Raw genomic sequence first — 15,645 nt, 5'->3', positions numbered from 1 at the left:
GGGGAGCCAGCCTGCATATACTGGCTCCAGCCTGCTCCCAATGCTGCTGCTGCAGCAGCTACAGAGACAGCAGTATGAGGGCGGGGAGCAGGTGGCAGCCAGCTTCCCATGTGTACCAGGAGCCTGCATGTAACCATAAATGTTAACCGATGAGCCCAGACTCTTTGGTTAATCATCTACACGGTTATACTTTCCCATTCCTAGTTGAAACAATGGCTTTCTCTCAGCTAACAAGCTGCATGTGAGTGCAGTGTCAAGGTTGCATAATTAAAATGCAACTCCCGACATGCAAGGAGTTAAGGGGACCACACTATCCATTTTAAGTGACAGAAGGTACCGCATGTGTAACATGGCCAAGTTACAAACCAAATCTCAGACTTACTTGTCTCAGAGGTCTTGCTCACTTACCCATAATCCACAGTCTGGGAGAACCAGCCAAGAACAGGATGCCAGTGCGTGAGGTTGGATTTCTTTTGCGACACATACTTCTGGCAGTACGACAGCATGTGAATAAGCACACTCACAAAGTGCGCCGTCTCCTCCTCTAGCACTTGGTCATTCAAGGAGCCCAAGTAAACAAGGTTACCTGAAACAGAACCAGCGGCAACTCTTTGAAGAGGAGCAACATTTGCAAGAGGATAACACCTTTACTGGACACCGAAGGGGGGACTCTCTCCACTTCTCACCAGTACAGGGCAATACCTTACCCGGCTGCTCTCCAGTGCTCCAGACAGTCTGTTCATAATCTCCTCCTTGTTTACTTGTTAACTAAACACAAAATCACTGCCTTCAGCAGTGACAGCAGGAAAGGGTAACTGTAAAGAACACTAGTGTGGGCTAGATCCTGCTACCATTGAAATAAGTGGCAAAAGTCCCATTTACTTTGATGTTCACATAGGACCTTCTGTGCTTCTTCCATGTCTTAAAACGAGTTGGGGGGACTAAACAGATTGCAGAAACCTGGCCAAATTCAGGTCTGGCATAAGTAGGTGCAAATAACAGTGAGGGTAATTAACCAGTGGAGCAACTTTACAAAGCATGTGGTTTATCCATAACTAACCATTTTTATATCAGGACTGGATGGCTTTCTAAAAGATCTGTTCTAGAAGTTCTTTTGGGAAGCTCTATGGCCTTACATTAGAGATACAATTATACAACAATGGACCTTCTGGCCTTGGAATCCATAAAAATCTACCAAGTCAATGACATTCAGCAAATACAGTGTATTCACTGGCACTGCATTTACTCACATTGGATTTGGAGTAGGCATCAAGAACAGATTTCTACCCAATTCATTTGTCCAGTGACCAAAATGTGTCTTTTGCTCAGATAGTTGTTCACTGGCTCTTTTCATAGCAGTCACTGGTTTCAGCCCAATTTCCAGCACACACATCATACTCTGAGGTGCTAGCCCAGAATACTCTCCTATTGCCATCTTACTTACTTCCCACTCACATTTCATGAGCTGCAGCCAACCTAGAGAATCTAGAGGCCATTCATATTCATTAATTAACACAGTTCCTCTGACTACATCCTCAGAGTTGGTGTGAGATCAGCAAGTTCCAGAAGCATATCAGCATAGGCAAGATCATTTCACATCTGCTATGTGAGTGTCTACATGGCAAGCAAGCTGAGGTTATCATCAATACGTCACATCTTAAGAAGGGGGCTGCTCCTGAACTCCACACATGCTGTGTCCTTGGTCCCTTAGCATGACCCTCTTGGTCAACTTAGTCCTGCCTCAGGGCAGAGGGCTGGACTAACTGACCTCTTGAAGTCCCTTACAGCCCTACATTTTTGTGCCTTACATTAGAGCCATACTTAAGTGTCCTTGCAACATACATGATGCAGGCTTTTTTAGAAACCACCCAAATGAGCTAAACTGGGAAATAATGGACTTTAAAACCAGAGTCCTTGACCTTAAGAGAGGATTTCAGAATTCATTCAAATAGGGCCCTCTCCACAAAGCAAAGGAACACTCTTAAAAGTTTCTCTTTGGACATGGGATACTCCGATTACAGACACATGCTTACCCAGTAAACAAAGGGTATGACTTCCTTCTAAACACACACAGACATCTCGACACTGAGCATCCCGACTTAAAAATAAGATGAATTTGCGGAAAAGGTCGTGGGTTTCCATCACTGCCAGGCGCTGGAAAACATAATGGTTTTTAAATGATGGGAAAGTTGCAAGTTAAAGTAACAGAGCATCATACAAAGTAGCCCCATCTGACACATCACTAGGGATTTAGGGGGTCTGTTCATTCCAGAGCAATCACTGCAGGCAGGGGATGCACAGACCCCATGCCAAAGAAACACTCTAAAGAAGAGATCTCACAAGATCACAGGCATGTGTGGGAGCCTGCCCCAGGGGAGATCTACAGGTGAACTGGGCATGTTCTAACTAGTCACACAGCTAATCTTCAGATGTCCTGAATCTTGGTAGTTATAAAACACCTGCATCCCCTGGAATCCACCAGCAATCGGCCCATGCTATGAAAGGGAGCAGACAAACCAGTATATCATTGCTCAGTGGGATTCCTCTCTATAAGATAGATGATTTTGCCTTTCTTTGTTCTCTTGCCCCTGTCAAAAATCACCATGGAATGGAAGACCAATGAGACATCCTCTGGGTACACTCCCTCTGGGGCACCTGGCACTGACCACTGTCAGAAGGACAGGAAAGTGGGCTAGATGGACCTTTGGTTTGACCTATGGCCGTTCCTATGTTCACAAAATAAAACGTCCAGACAAAAACAAAGACAGGCAGAGTAGCTTTACATGAGTGGTCACCAACGTGGTGCCCGCGGGCACCATGGCACCCGCCGGGGCGTTTATATGAGCCTGCCAAATGATCTGGGCCATCCCTGCCCCCGGCACGCGGCGCATGTGCGGTGCCAGCCAAGGGCACATGGGCAGCCCTGCCCCCGGGTGCGTGGCACATGGGCAGCCCCGGGCACGTGGCACATGGGCAGCCCCGGGCACGCAGCACATGCGCGGTGCTGGCCCCGCCCCTGGACACGCAGCGCATGAGCGGCCCTGCCCCCAGACACGCGGCTCATGAGTGGCCTTGCCCCCGAGCACCCAGCAGCCCCAAAAGGCTGGGGACCACTGCTTTACACACAGGGCTGAATATTTACAGGGAGAACTGCCTGTCACACTTCCAGACACTTTGCAGTTTCTCTCAGCCAGAGCTGAATGGATACATCTGCATAACAATGTCCTATTCATATGCATGCCCAGCTGAGCTGGAGGAGGTTCTGTATTTACCAGCTGTTGCCACTGTATCTTACCTGGTAGGAACTATGCACAGCACTCTACATAGCAGCACAAAACAAACCGCTCTAATGGCTACTACAGATTGGACTTCCCTAGTTCAGCACCCTCTGGACCAGACTGGTCCTGGATTGAGGGATGTGGCTGGACTAAGAGAGATAATTTCTAGCCTTCTTGCCACTGATTCTACCCGTCCCTCCCTCCCCAGCGTGTCAGGACTCTCGGATCCCAGAACATCTGTGGGACGAGACAGTCCCAGTTTATAGAGGAGCAACCTGTAAAACAAAGACTTGAACCAGTTCTGAAAAACCAGCAGAAATAGTGTTCTGGCTGTTTGCTATTCAAGCGTTGTATTATGGGAGCACCTAGTGGCAACATGAGGTGTGGTGGCTGAGTGGTTAAGGAGCATAACTACAATCATAAAGATCATAGGTTTAAGTCTTGCTTGACCTCACACCAAAAAGGCCACCTCCAGTGCACCCAGCTGCCAAATGGGTACCTGATCTACCCAGTTAGGGCTGTGAAAGGCAGTTGGATGTGATGCTGGCCATGTCACACCCTTGTGTATCACAAGCTATGAAACTGATGTGCCTTAACAGCATCAACCCAATGAGCCCTTGGCATGAGGAGACTGAGTCTCCAAAAGAGATTGGGGCTTGGTTTTGCTAAGCACCCTGTAAGAGTCTCTGTGCCAAAGAGTACATGAAATACACACAGACACACATTTTATTAATGGGGAAACTGAGGCATGGAACAAGTAAGCATGCAGAGAGCTTTTAGCTGTGCCAGGAAGAGAGGCTAGATCTCCAGGGTATGTGTCCAAAGCATTAACTACAAGAACAAAAGAGAACTCGCTTGGCTTCTACAGCATTAGAAACTAAGGCTAAGAAGGAAGGGAGAAGAATGTGTGTTTCCATTAGAAAAGGATTAAATTGATAGAGAATGAAATTTTACTGTCAACTTTTAGGAGGCTGATACAGCTCTTTACTCACCAGTATTTGTACCTAGAGTCACCAATGACTAGTCAGAGAATATATGACATGCCAGAGGGCTCAGGATTCTGTGATGAAGTAGCCCACTTACCTCAGGTGTTAGCGTAGCAAGATGAGTCACTATTGCAGGCACTGACATGATATGGATCAGAAATGATCTCAGGAGATTGTCAGAAAACTGAGCAGCAATCACAGGGCTGAAGAGAGGGAAAAAATACATACTTCAAACCCCACACTTTGTGTTTCCTAAGAAAGGCAGCCTTTCTATCAAGAGCTTGAGAACTGTCCACTACTTCTGTTTTCATGAGGTCACTTTGAAAAGAATCAGCCTCCTATGACTTATGCTATCATGGTGATAGAGCAACTGCCACCATGACCCCATGGGATCAATGAAAGCCAGATGCAGGAGGAAATATGGAGTCTTATTCCATAATACTTTTTAGTTCTCACATAGCATCTCCCGTTTCTAAACAGCTCTATAAACATTAACTAGATTAACACACACCGCACCTTGGTAAAGCAGATGAGTAAGTAGTTTAGGGAAGTTAAATTTTGATCAACTAATCGACTAGTCGATAAATGAGAGAGCCATAGTGGGGTTAGCTTCCCTCATTTTTAATACCTTTAAAAGGCTGAAGCGCAGGGGGGGGGGGGGGGGGAAACCAGCACGAGCTGGCAGCAAGGCGGGAGGGAAGCGACTAGTTGAGGGGCTAGTCAACTAGTTGTTTACATCCCTAAAATAGTTACCATTTACTCAGGCCAAGCTTAAGTGACCTATTCAAGACCACAGAGCATGTCAGTGGCAGGGTCAAAGTCAGAACTCAACTCTGCTAGAGCTCGAATGAATATCTGAAATCAGACGTGAGCCAGTCCCATTGTCTCAGAAATGACACTTACAGAAGGAAACCTGTTCACAGAGTTAGCTCATGCAAGTCTCTAGGGATGCTCCTTGGGCACTGTGGATTGACACTAACACTATGTCTACACAGCAACATTATTTCAAAATAACTAGCATTATTTTGAAATATCTTAGTCCACCTCTACACAGCCAGCAGTTATTTTCACATAATGTTGAAATACTGCCAAGCTGGAGGATTTCTACTCCAACTCATGTAATCCTCATTGTAGGAGGAGTAAAGGAAGTCAAAGGAAGAATGCTCTATTTTGAAATAAGTGCTGACTAGACAGCACCAAAACTTAAATAAGCTATTTCAAAATAAGCTACACAACTGGCGTAGTTCAAGTTGTGTAGCTTATTTTGAGTTAAGTCCTGCTGTGTAGATGTGCCACAGGTGAACTTCCCATGAACAGATTTGGGCTTTGTAGATCTGAGTTTGGATTATGCATGAATCTTATTCTGAAATGCAAGGAGATGTTTCTAGCTCAGTGTTTCTCAACCAGTGGTAAGAGTACCTTTAGGGGGACTCAAGAGAAGTCTGGGGAGTATGTCAACACAACTGAACTCTGGAGAAAACTGAATTTTTGTTTTCAGTTTTACAGAGTTGTATTATTTTTGTACTTTTTACACCCAAAAATTTCATTGCCAGCCCAGCTACGATTAAGTTGTTTAAACAAGTATGTTGCAATGGTAGAAAAAAATTGTGTGTGTTTGAAAACTGTAGGAACTGGGGGTACTTATAATTTTTTTAAAGGCGTACTTTATAAAAAAAGGTTCAGAAACACTGTTCTAGCTAACTGAAGTCCCTCAGAGGGGGGACACAATTTACACCTGCAAAATGGACAGCTAGCACAGATAAGATCATCTGCACCTCTATCTGACATGCATCCTCACTTATGTACTTAGAGGCGCAATGGCAGTTCACTGGGGGTTGCAAATCACACCTGCAGAAAAAAGGGTAAATAGTCTAAAGGAACTGGCCAACACAAAAATGCAGGATTCCAAGCTTAACCCCACAACTGATCTTTACACCTGATTTATAAACACTTAATATTATGGGTACAGAGTAGAAAAGAATGAAGTCCTCCACCTAAATTAGCATCATGCACTAATATGATAAACTCACATACAGCTACAAAAAGAGACACAGGGCAAGAGGTCTTCAGACAGACACTGTAAGCAGCTTTAGCTACATATCCCTCCAAGCTTCTTTTGTTGCCTTACCGCAATGCTAGAGAAAAGATTGCAGTTAAAGTGCCTTTGGACAGAGATGGTCTGGATCTTGCCAAGCCATTTGTTAGCAAAATCTGAAAAGGAATTAAAACTCGTGTTAGAGAAAGAATCCCACTGTTCTTGAAAGGCACAGTCACTTTCAAGGGATATAAAAAGAAATTAGAGAGGATGTTACGCAAGGTGGTTGTTACAAGTCTCTGGCCTGCATCAGAGCATTTCTGGTAGAGGTACTGGCAGCAAAGAGAAGCTGCATTCAGAATACCAAAAGAAACTACGCTGTCTCCTTAAAAAACTCCCTACCTCTACTCGGGACCAAATCCACACAGACACACCTTCTGAACTCTGACCTGGATTGTTCTATCTGCTTCTCAAAATCCATAAACCTGGACACCCCGGACGCCCCATCATCCCAGGTATCGGCACGCTCACTACTGGATTATCCAGCTATGTAGACTCTCTTCTCAAACCCTACGCAACCAACACTCCCAGCTATCTCTGAGATACTACTGACTTCCCGAGAAAACTACAAAACATCGATAACCTTCCTGATAACACCATCCTTGCTACCATGGATGTAGAAGCTCTCTACACCAACATCCCATATGAAGACGGATTACAAGCAATTAGAAACACTATCCCAGAGAATACCACTGCCAATCTGGTAGCAGACCTGTGTAACTTTGTTCTCACCCACAATTATTTCCAATTTGGGGACAATTTATACCTCCAGATCAGCGGCACAGCCATGAGTACCCGCATGGCACCACAGTATGCGAACATCTTTATGGCTGACTTAGAACAACATTTCCTCAGATCCCGTCCCCTTTTACCCCTTCTCTACTTACGCTACATTGATGACATCTTTATGATCTGGACCCATGGCCAAGGAACACTGGAGACATTACACAGAGACTTTAACAACCTACACCCCACCATCAGTCTCAGCCTGGACCATTCTACAAGAGAGATCCATTTCCTGGACATCACAGTACAAATCACTAATGGAAAATTAGACACCACTCTCTACAGAAAACCCACCGACTCATACAGTTACCTACATGCCTCCAGCTCCCATCCAGGACACACCATACGATCCATCATCCATAGGCAAGCCATCAGATACAATAGCATCTGCTCTAATCCCACTGACAGAGACCAGAAACTTCAGGATCTCTACCAAGCATTTATAAACCTCAATTACCCACCCGGAGAAATAAAAAAACAAATTGAAAGAGCCAGATGAATATCCAGAAACCATCTACTTCAAGACAGACCCAAGAAAACCAACAACAGAACACCACTTGTCATCACCTATAGCCCCCAACTTAAACCCCTCCAACGCATTATCAATAAACTACAACCTATACTGGAACAGGATACTACACTCCGAGTGGCTCTGGGAGACAGACCCATAGTCTCCTATAGACAACCACCTAACCTTAGGATGATTCTTACCTACAACTACAGGACATACCACACTAATACCAACCCTGGAACTTTCCCTTGCAACAAACCCCAGTGCCAGCTTTGTCCACTTATTTACTCTTCTGACACCGTTATTGGAGCTAACCATGCTTATTACAAGATCAAGAACACATATTCCTGTTCAGCCAGAAATATAATTTATGCTATCATGTGCCTAAAGTGTCCATCTGCTATGTACATTGGACAAACGTCTCAGACACTTCGCCAAAGAATCAATGCCCACAAAACAGACATAAGACTCTCTCACAGAGAGAAAGCTGTTGCCTGCCATTTCAGCCAGACTGATCATTCCCTCAATGACCTTAAAACATGCATATTGCTTCAAAGAGACTTTAACTCCAGACTTCAACGAGAAGCTTCAGAATTGTCATTGATGCTTAAATTTGACACTTTATGTATGGGTCTAAACAAAGACTCTAATTATCTCACCCATTACAAAGATAGCTTCCCCAATTATCACCCCTAATGTCATTACCTCACAGAAACTTCCCCTATTATCACCCCTATGTCATTACCTTATAAATACTACCTTCCCCCCTCACTCCCACTCTGTTCTAAAATTTGATTTATCAATTTCACATGCGTTCATTTTATTGATTGTATCCCTTTGGTATATATGGTTGTGCCAATTTTCTTCCACATATTGATCTGAGGAAGTGGGTCTGGCCCACAAAAGCTCATCACCTAATAGACCGCCTTTGTAGTCTTTAAAGTGCTACATAGTCCTGCCTTTTGTTTCTGCATTCAAAGAGGCATGCTACAATCACACTTGCTGCCACTTCCACTTTACAGATGAAAAAAATGAGGCACAGAACAATGAAGAAACCTCCCTAAAAAATCACATGCATTTATCAGGGCTGGGAACAGAATTCAAGACTCCTGACTCCTAGTTCTGTATTCTAATCAGCTGCACTGCACTGCACTACTGCTTTCCATCTTCTAAATGAGATGATAAAATGGTATTTAGGTTAAAGGTATTGCTCACGGAAAGTAGGGGAAGATGACTTGGTTAGTTTACCAACCTAAGCAGAGTACTCTCAGAGAAAGTCACTACCAATACATGCCCAAACCAAGCATGAAACTGTCTGGAGAATCTTAGAACTTACTTAACGCAGAAAACACTGCAGGCTTTGAAAAGCATATCAACTGTTACAATCATAAACAAACCTGAAGCACAGAATAAAATCCCTTCTGATTCAGATGTCCCATGATATTTGCACAGATGTGATTCATGGCAGGTCGTAGGGTTTCTCCTGAGAGGACAAAATTATGATAATTCTGAGAACTGTATGTCATATAATTTGTATGAACTGTAGTCATACATTGTGAATTATGATAAACTTCTATGAATGCCTTCAGTCTCAAAACTCATTGCAAACCTACACAAAACACTGAGTTGAGTAGCTTTATGGAATATGTTAGATACTGAAGTAGAACTTAAAGAGTGTGTTAGGGGGCTTTTTTCAGTTTTTCCATAAGATTTTTTTCAGGGTCAATCTTTTCATGAGTACAATTAAAGAAGATACTCTTGATGGAATTCAAGAGAGCTGGAAGTCATCAAAGCCTTACATGAAGGAAGCTTCTGAATCACATGATAATGGAGCAGCAAAATTGACTAAGCTGTTTTATCTTAGGGGGAAGTTTCCTCTCTGATTCAGAGCTCAGATATCTGCTGCTCAATCTGCACAGAATGATTCATATTGCTTGGCAGTGCTTCTCTCTCTGCAGCCCAAGCTGGAAGACTTTAAAGAGAAAGAAGAAAGGTCTGGACTGGTGGTTACAACAGGTTTTTGGAAAGAGCCACACAAACCTTTTCCCCGAAGTATTTTCCACGTGGAAGTGTCTGTGAAGGTAATCAGCATCGTGAGGTGCAAAGTGACCAATTTAGAGTCTTGTAAGATGTCAGGCTGGAATAACAAGATCAATAAAAAATAAAGTCTACAGAATCAGGGTGTGAAACCTCAAGACATGCAGAGCTAAAACCAAGGAAAGATTTTTACCTTAAGCTGTTTGAGAAACTCACAGCTAAACCACAAAATGTCCTTAATTTGTTTGATCCACAACAATGTAAGCTCCTTAGAAAGTGCTAATGACACATACCACACCTATAGACAAAGAACATGATACATTTGTGGTAACTTTATCTGGTCTGTTACCCAGAATACAAGCCTAGGAAGTTGTGTAATAAAACTGCTTCCATGAGCCACACAGATCCCAGCACTAAACAAAAGTACCCCACTGCCTATGATGACTAAGTATTGTGTGGGAAATGCCCTTTTGACCCTTCAGGGTCCAAATAGGTATCATGGGTTTTTCTATGGTGTTTATCACCATATCAGAACATTTCACCATGGAATCCAAGTGAACTTTTTTTTAAAAAAAAAAACCCTCTTAAATCCCCCTAATATAATTGATCTGCTGACCTTGGGCTCATTCTCAACATCCATACTACTCAGGATACAGCGACACAATTTTTCAAACCTCTGTAAAGAAAGAGAGGCACATGTTAGTACACTTCTTCATATATACAGTCAGTTACTTGTTAAAAACACATGATTACAGGAAGCAAAGAGCTTCCATGCCAGAACTAACTGAAACTCTGATGAAACCAGCATCTTGTCTTTGGCAGTGGCTAACAGAGGTGTCGTAAGAGGAAGGAAAACCTCACTGATATATAGATATAATTGCTCCCTCTTAAATTACAGACTGAGTAGGATTACATTTGTTTTGATTGCGAGTTACATAGTAAGACTTCCCTCCACTCTAGACCCTATGGCAGGGGTCGGCAACCTTTCAGGAGTGGCGTGCCAAGATTCAACTTATTCACTTCTATTTATGGATATACGTGCCAGAAGGAGGAGGGAAAAGGGGCAGGCTGGGTATGGTGACCTTATTTTCTGAACCAGTTGCAGTTAAGGAGAACAGTTTAATTAAAATTATTAAACAGAGTAAGCATTTTAACTTTCACATGTTAGTTTATCAAACTTCATTTTAAATAAAATAAAATATTAATTTATGTCCAACACAAAAGGTGTCAATATTTTCCTTATTTATGGCAGGGATGGGGAACCTTTTTTGGGTTGGGGGCAACTGAGCCACAGAAAAATCAGTTGAGGACCACATAAGTGAGAACCAAAAAAACCTCATTCAAAAAAAAACAAAAAACTGATGTGGCCCCCAACTAAGACACCTCACTCCTCTGGTACCCCAGCCTCATACAGTGAGGAGAAGGGACAGGGAGGACTGAGATTCAGGGTTTCCCATAGACCAGATTTACTTTTCTGGGGTTCCTGCGTTAGTGGATTTTATGGACCTCCTTAGGTTCTGGAGAAGGAACAAAAATGGGGTTCAGTATGTGGGACAGGACTGCCAATGAGTGGGGTAGGGATAGGATGCGGGATCTGGGCGGGAGGAGGGGTGCAGAAGCAGGCTGGGAGTAGGGGGTGAGGCTGCGAGGTCTGGCCAGGAGCTAGGGTGCAGAAGCAGGCTGGGAGTAGGATGTCTGGCCAGGTGAGGGGAGGGTGCAGTGTGTGGCCAGGAGGGACGGGGCAGGAGCAACACTGGATGCAAGAGCAAGGTGGGGGTAAGTGTCTGGCTAGACCAAGGAGGAGGGTGCAGGACCAGGATGCGGGTGGGGTGTCTGGCCAGGAGGGAGGGTGCAGAAACAAGGGAGGGTGTTGGGGCAAGTTGAGGTGCAGGGTCTTGGCAGGAGGAGGGGAGTGATTGAGGGGAATTGGGGTGGGGGATCTGGGCTTGAGGCGGGATGCTTACCTGGCTTCATGCCCCTCTGCAGCAACTGCCACATCCATGCAGTCCCAGGCCGGCCCCAGAGGTGTTGCTGCTGCAGCCATGTGGTCTCGGGCCAGCCCTGGAGGCGCTGCTGCCGCTGCTGCTGCCACAGCCCCACCTCATCCCCTGCACTGCCTCCTCCCACTGCAGCCTAACCTGCTGTCAGGGAAGAGGGAGGGCTCCAGCAGCAGTACAGGTTCTTCGCTTTGCGGGGGAGGAGGGACAGGGCTGAGCTCCTGACATGTGTGCCACTGAAAATCAGCTCATATGCCACTTATGGCTTGCATTCCTTAGACTGCCAACCCCTGCTCTATGGTATCAGTTTCACTTGGGAAAGTAATTTCAAGATTCTCAAAAAGAAGAATGGAAAAGAATCCAGATCACTCCTTAGCCTGACAAGGGCTCAGTTTGCTCCTTGAGGGTGGGTGACATTTTGCTGATGCAATTAGTTACTGGAGGCCACCCAACACTATGGCATCAAGGACTGGTGGGAGGTGATATGGCTGGAGCTCAGAGAACTATGTTACACTACGTATACGTTTAGAATCAGATACAAATACAACATTTGATGTACTTGTACTTTTCTTGACAGAACAAAAATTGCTTGGGAAAGAAGCGACTGGAAACAACATGCTGCTGAACTGATTTAATACAAATTAATATGGTCATTCATTCTCAGAGTCCTTTACCCCTAACTGGTCTTCACAACTCTCCTGAGAGGCATGTGTTGTTATCTCCATTTTACAGATGGAAAAACTGAGGCTGAGTCATTAGGCCTTTGTCTTCATTGCAAATTTAACTCAGGTTCTTGAGTACTGCCCCTAATCAGAGTCCCAAGCACACACAAAACCCCTCACTTGAGTGTGGTGGTGCTTGATACCAGTGTTAGCTGGCCAGTCAGGTTTATTAGTAAATGCCTGCTTAAATTAACTAAATTTCAGAGCCAGGATTAGAAATCAGGAGATCTGGTTCTCAGTTTCGCTTTCTCAACACTGTCACCACTGTTGCATTACAAGACAAAAGAAGCTGCAGGTCAGATTCTGAACTCTTTATGTTACACAGTTTAAATATGAAGTGGGGAAATGCTTTGGTGCAGCAACTTTACCTCTTTGTCCTCTTTAATTCTGAAAACGAACAGCAGTTTCCTGGCAATTTTGAAGATGGAAAGTGCACTTCTTTTACTGGAAGCAGATTCACTAATTTCAAAGAAATCCTCCACTTCTCTCCTAGGAAAGAGGAGGAATCAAATGTTACCCATTACCAGCCAAAAGAGGTCATTTCACAAAAAGCAATCAAGCACAGAGGGTGGAATTTCACACACCTGATCTCCCGCTGCAGCCTGCATCTACAAAGAAACCTCCTGACCAGGGCTTGGATCTGAATGGTGGCTCTCTCTCTTTCTTTCAGTTCTCTTCGCTCCTCCCGGGCCTGACGCGCTTTATCGAGGAACTGGGCTTTGGATGACTGTGCCGCACCAAACATTTTTGCAACCTTCCACAAATATGAAATCCAGGGTTATCTGGATGTTAAAATACATGCAGCAAGTGTGTTTGGGAAGCTGGGAGTGATATGAATACAACATATAGCCTCAGGACAGGTGTGCATGAAGGGGCAATTTCCTACATTACACCAAAAGATCTGCTTTGATTGGCTTTGACAGGCTGTGCCTACCTGAAGAGAAAGGAAATGAGGTGTCCATGCAACACAGAGCATAAGACAGAGAAAACTGGGGTGCTAAAGTACAACACACACAGGAGTATCAAAAGTGCAGTCAGTGAGCAGCAGAGTTAGGGAGAAAAGAACAGGACCAATGTTCCTTCTAAACTTTTCCATATATGTGCAGAAAAATTGTACATACACCAAAGCATGTGTGAATGAGCGCTACCACTAGGAACAAGAAACCTAGCTGTGAGTGTTCTGTTAATTAGCAGGGTAGTATCAGTATCTCTCCTGGGAGACTGACTGCCTAAGTGCTCAGCTTACAGGGAACAATGACTGGAACCCCATCAGCCAGCACATTTGCCTTTCAAATGTCCAAACCTCCACCATTCTCATGAGTTTCTCATGTTCCTACATCAGCTTTAGAGTCCCTAGAGAATTCTGAAGGGCAGGAAAACAAGAGTGGATAACAAAAGAACTCAAATAAAAATAAAGGAGGTGATGGAAGGACCCAGACTGTCCAAATGGAATCACCCCAGTTTAGTACATGAAACAGATATCATGCATGTTGGGAACTTCCTGGGTCACTCCGGGTAAATATGGGACTATATAGTTTCTGTCTTTGTAGGACCCCATTATCTCCCTACTTCATTTCCCTGTAATGAGCAGACCTGTTCTTCTAGTGAATGACCCCTAAATATGCTGTTTCCACCATGCTCACAGCCAAGGAACAAAGAGTATAAAACTGGTCCTGAACTAAGCTACTGCAATGTGATACCACATTGCTCCACCCCTACCCCTCTAGAGTGGCCCACTTTGTGGCATCTGTAACAGGTGAATTGGTTGGTAAATATTTATAGGCAGATTCAATATTTACAGAACAACAATCTCACAGCCCCACAATATTGAAAAGGCAGAAGTGTCCACATTTCCACTGTGTAAATATTAACACACCTGAGGGTTTGACTCTGCAGAAGAAATACTGATACTCATCCATATACAAACATGAGCCACATATGCTTTGTTTTCAGAATCTCCCTTTGTCTCTGTAGAAAAAAACAAATCAATTCTAGATGCGGGGGGGGGGGGGGCGAGGGTGTTAATTTCATTTGGTATTCTAGATGTCTTTGGCTGTACTCACTTTCTAAATTGCCCAGCAGTCACATAGTGAGAAACGCTGCATAAGCCTCACAACACAGAAAAGTGCACCATGGTTTCAGTACACCAAATGCAGGTAGTCTGTCTCTAACCTGCTCTATAAAAGAAACAACAAAGTTTCTCATGTTAAACTCTACTATCAGAATTTTCATGTCACTAAATCTCACAACAAAGCCTGCAAACACCCAGGATTAACATTATTATAAATATTAACTCATTTTTTCACTAAATCTCCCTGTACACATCTAATCCACCTGTCACCATATCTAGCTACCAGACAACTACCGAACATAACAAGACTTTTAACAGATTCCAGCTCAGAGAATGTGTCACACAAACATCCTTTCCTCCCACACATACCAGCCTTTGACCCCTCACGTTCTGCTCACCCCTTAGCACCAAATGCCCCGGGGTTCTCTACTAGGGATGTCAGTTGTTAAGGGGTCAAGCTGTAAGCACCACCCTTACCTAGTGCTGTTACTGGTTGGTTACCTGTTAACCAGCAGCTTGGCTAGGCTGCAGCAGCCCCCAGCATAATGGTGTCCCTGAATCTCCAAGCTCACGGTCCTCCCATCCCAGCACCATGTCACCTTCCCCTGCATAGCAAGTACACCCCCCCCCCCGGAATCCCACAAAACACACACACACACACACACAGGCTCCGGCAGTGCACACACATGCCCTTCCCCCAGTATTCTGCAACACACACACACGCGGGGGGGGGGGGGGGTCCCGCAACACACACACACGGGGGAGGGGGGTCCCGCAACACACACACACACACACACACACACGGGGGGGGTCCCGCAACACACACACACACGGGGGAGGGGGGGTCCCGCAACACACACACACACGAAGTCACCGCCGAACTGCCCCGGCCCGGGACCCCCGCCCGCCCCGCCGAGCAGCCGCCTCACATGTCCGCCCCTCGCAGCAGGGCCGGGGCCGCCGCGAACCCCCGGGGGCAGCGCCGCCCACCGAATGTCAGGCCGGGGCCGCAGCCGAGCCGCCGGTGCGCCGCGCTTAGCCTTCCGTCCGGGAACCAGGCCCGGCTCGGCAACGGGCCCCGCTAAGGCCTGCCCGGCCGCCGGAGCCCCGCCAGCCCCGGCTCACGCGCACGCCGCCTCCTGGGCCCGGCGGGGGAGCTGGG

General features: G+C 45.3%; 1 protein-coding gene across 10 annotated transcripts in view; it reads right to left on the bottom strand.

The window, feature by feature from the left end:
* The window catches only part of UBE3B (ubiquitin protein ligase E3B), a 40,488-nt gene extending 24,857 nt beyond the window's left edge, over positions 1-15,631 (bottom strand). The window contains exons 1-13 of one of the 10 annotated variants that reach the window (XM_075898815.2): positions 15,413-15,631; positions 14,476-14,589; positions 14,289-14,380; positions 12,997-13,194; positions 12,781-12,901; positions 10,310-10,369; positions 9,887-9,991; positions 9,697-9,793; positions 9,054-9,139; positions 6,393-6,475; positions 4,362-4,467; positions 2,034-2,154; positions 409-586 (exon numbers count right to left, since the gene is read on the bottom strand). In XM_075898815.2, coding sequence (XP_075754930.1) covers positions 409-586; positions 2,034-2,154; positions 4,362-4,467; positions 6,393-6,475; positions 9,054-9,139; positions 9,697-9,793; positions 9,887-9,991; positions 10,310-10,369; positions 12,781-12,901; positions 12,997-13,157 — 1,118 coding nt within the window. In that variant the 5' untranslated portion in view covers positions 13,158-13,194; positions 14,289-14,380; positions 14,476-14,589; positions 15,413-15,631. Of the gene's footprint in view, positions 1-408; positions 587-2,033; positions 2,155-4,361; positions 4,468-6,392; positions 6,476-9,053; positions 9,140-9,696; positions 9,794-9,886; positions 9,992-10,309; positions 10,370-12,780; positions 12,902-12,996; positions 13,195-14,288; positions 14,381-14,475; positions 14,590-14,960; positions 15,114-15,347; positions 15,373-15,412 lie in introns of those variants that run through there. The other 9 variants (XM_075898809.2, XM_075898812.2, XM_075898819.2 and 6 more) reach the window with 9 other exon arrangements.
* Between the last annotated feature and the right edge of the window lie 14 nt (positions 15,632-15,645).

Source organism: Pelodiscus sinensis, chromosome Z, assembly GCF_052426305.1.
Source record: "Pelodiscus sinensis isolate ZL-2025 chromosome Z, ASM5242630v1, whole genome shotgun sequence".
NCBI classification, from domain to species: domain Eukaryota; kingdom Metazoa; phylum Chordata; order Testudines; family Trionychidae; genus Pelodiscus; species Pelodiscus sinensis.
The sequence above is the reverse complement of the archived record's forward strand: the minus strand, read 5'-3'. Positions and strand labels throughout refer to the sequence as shown.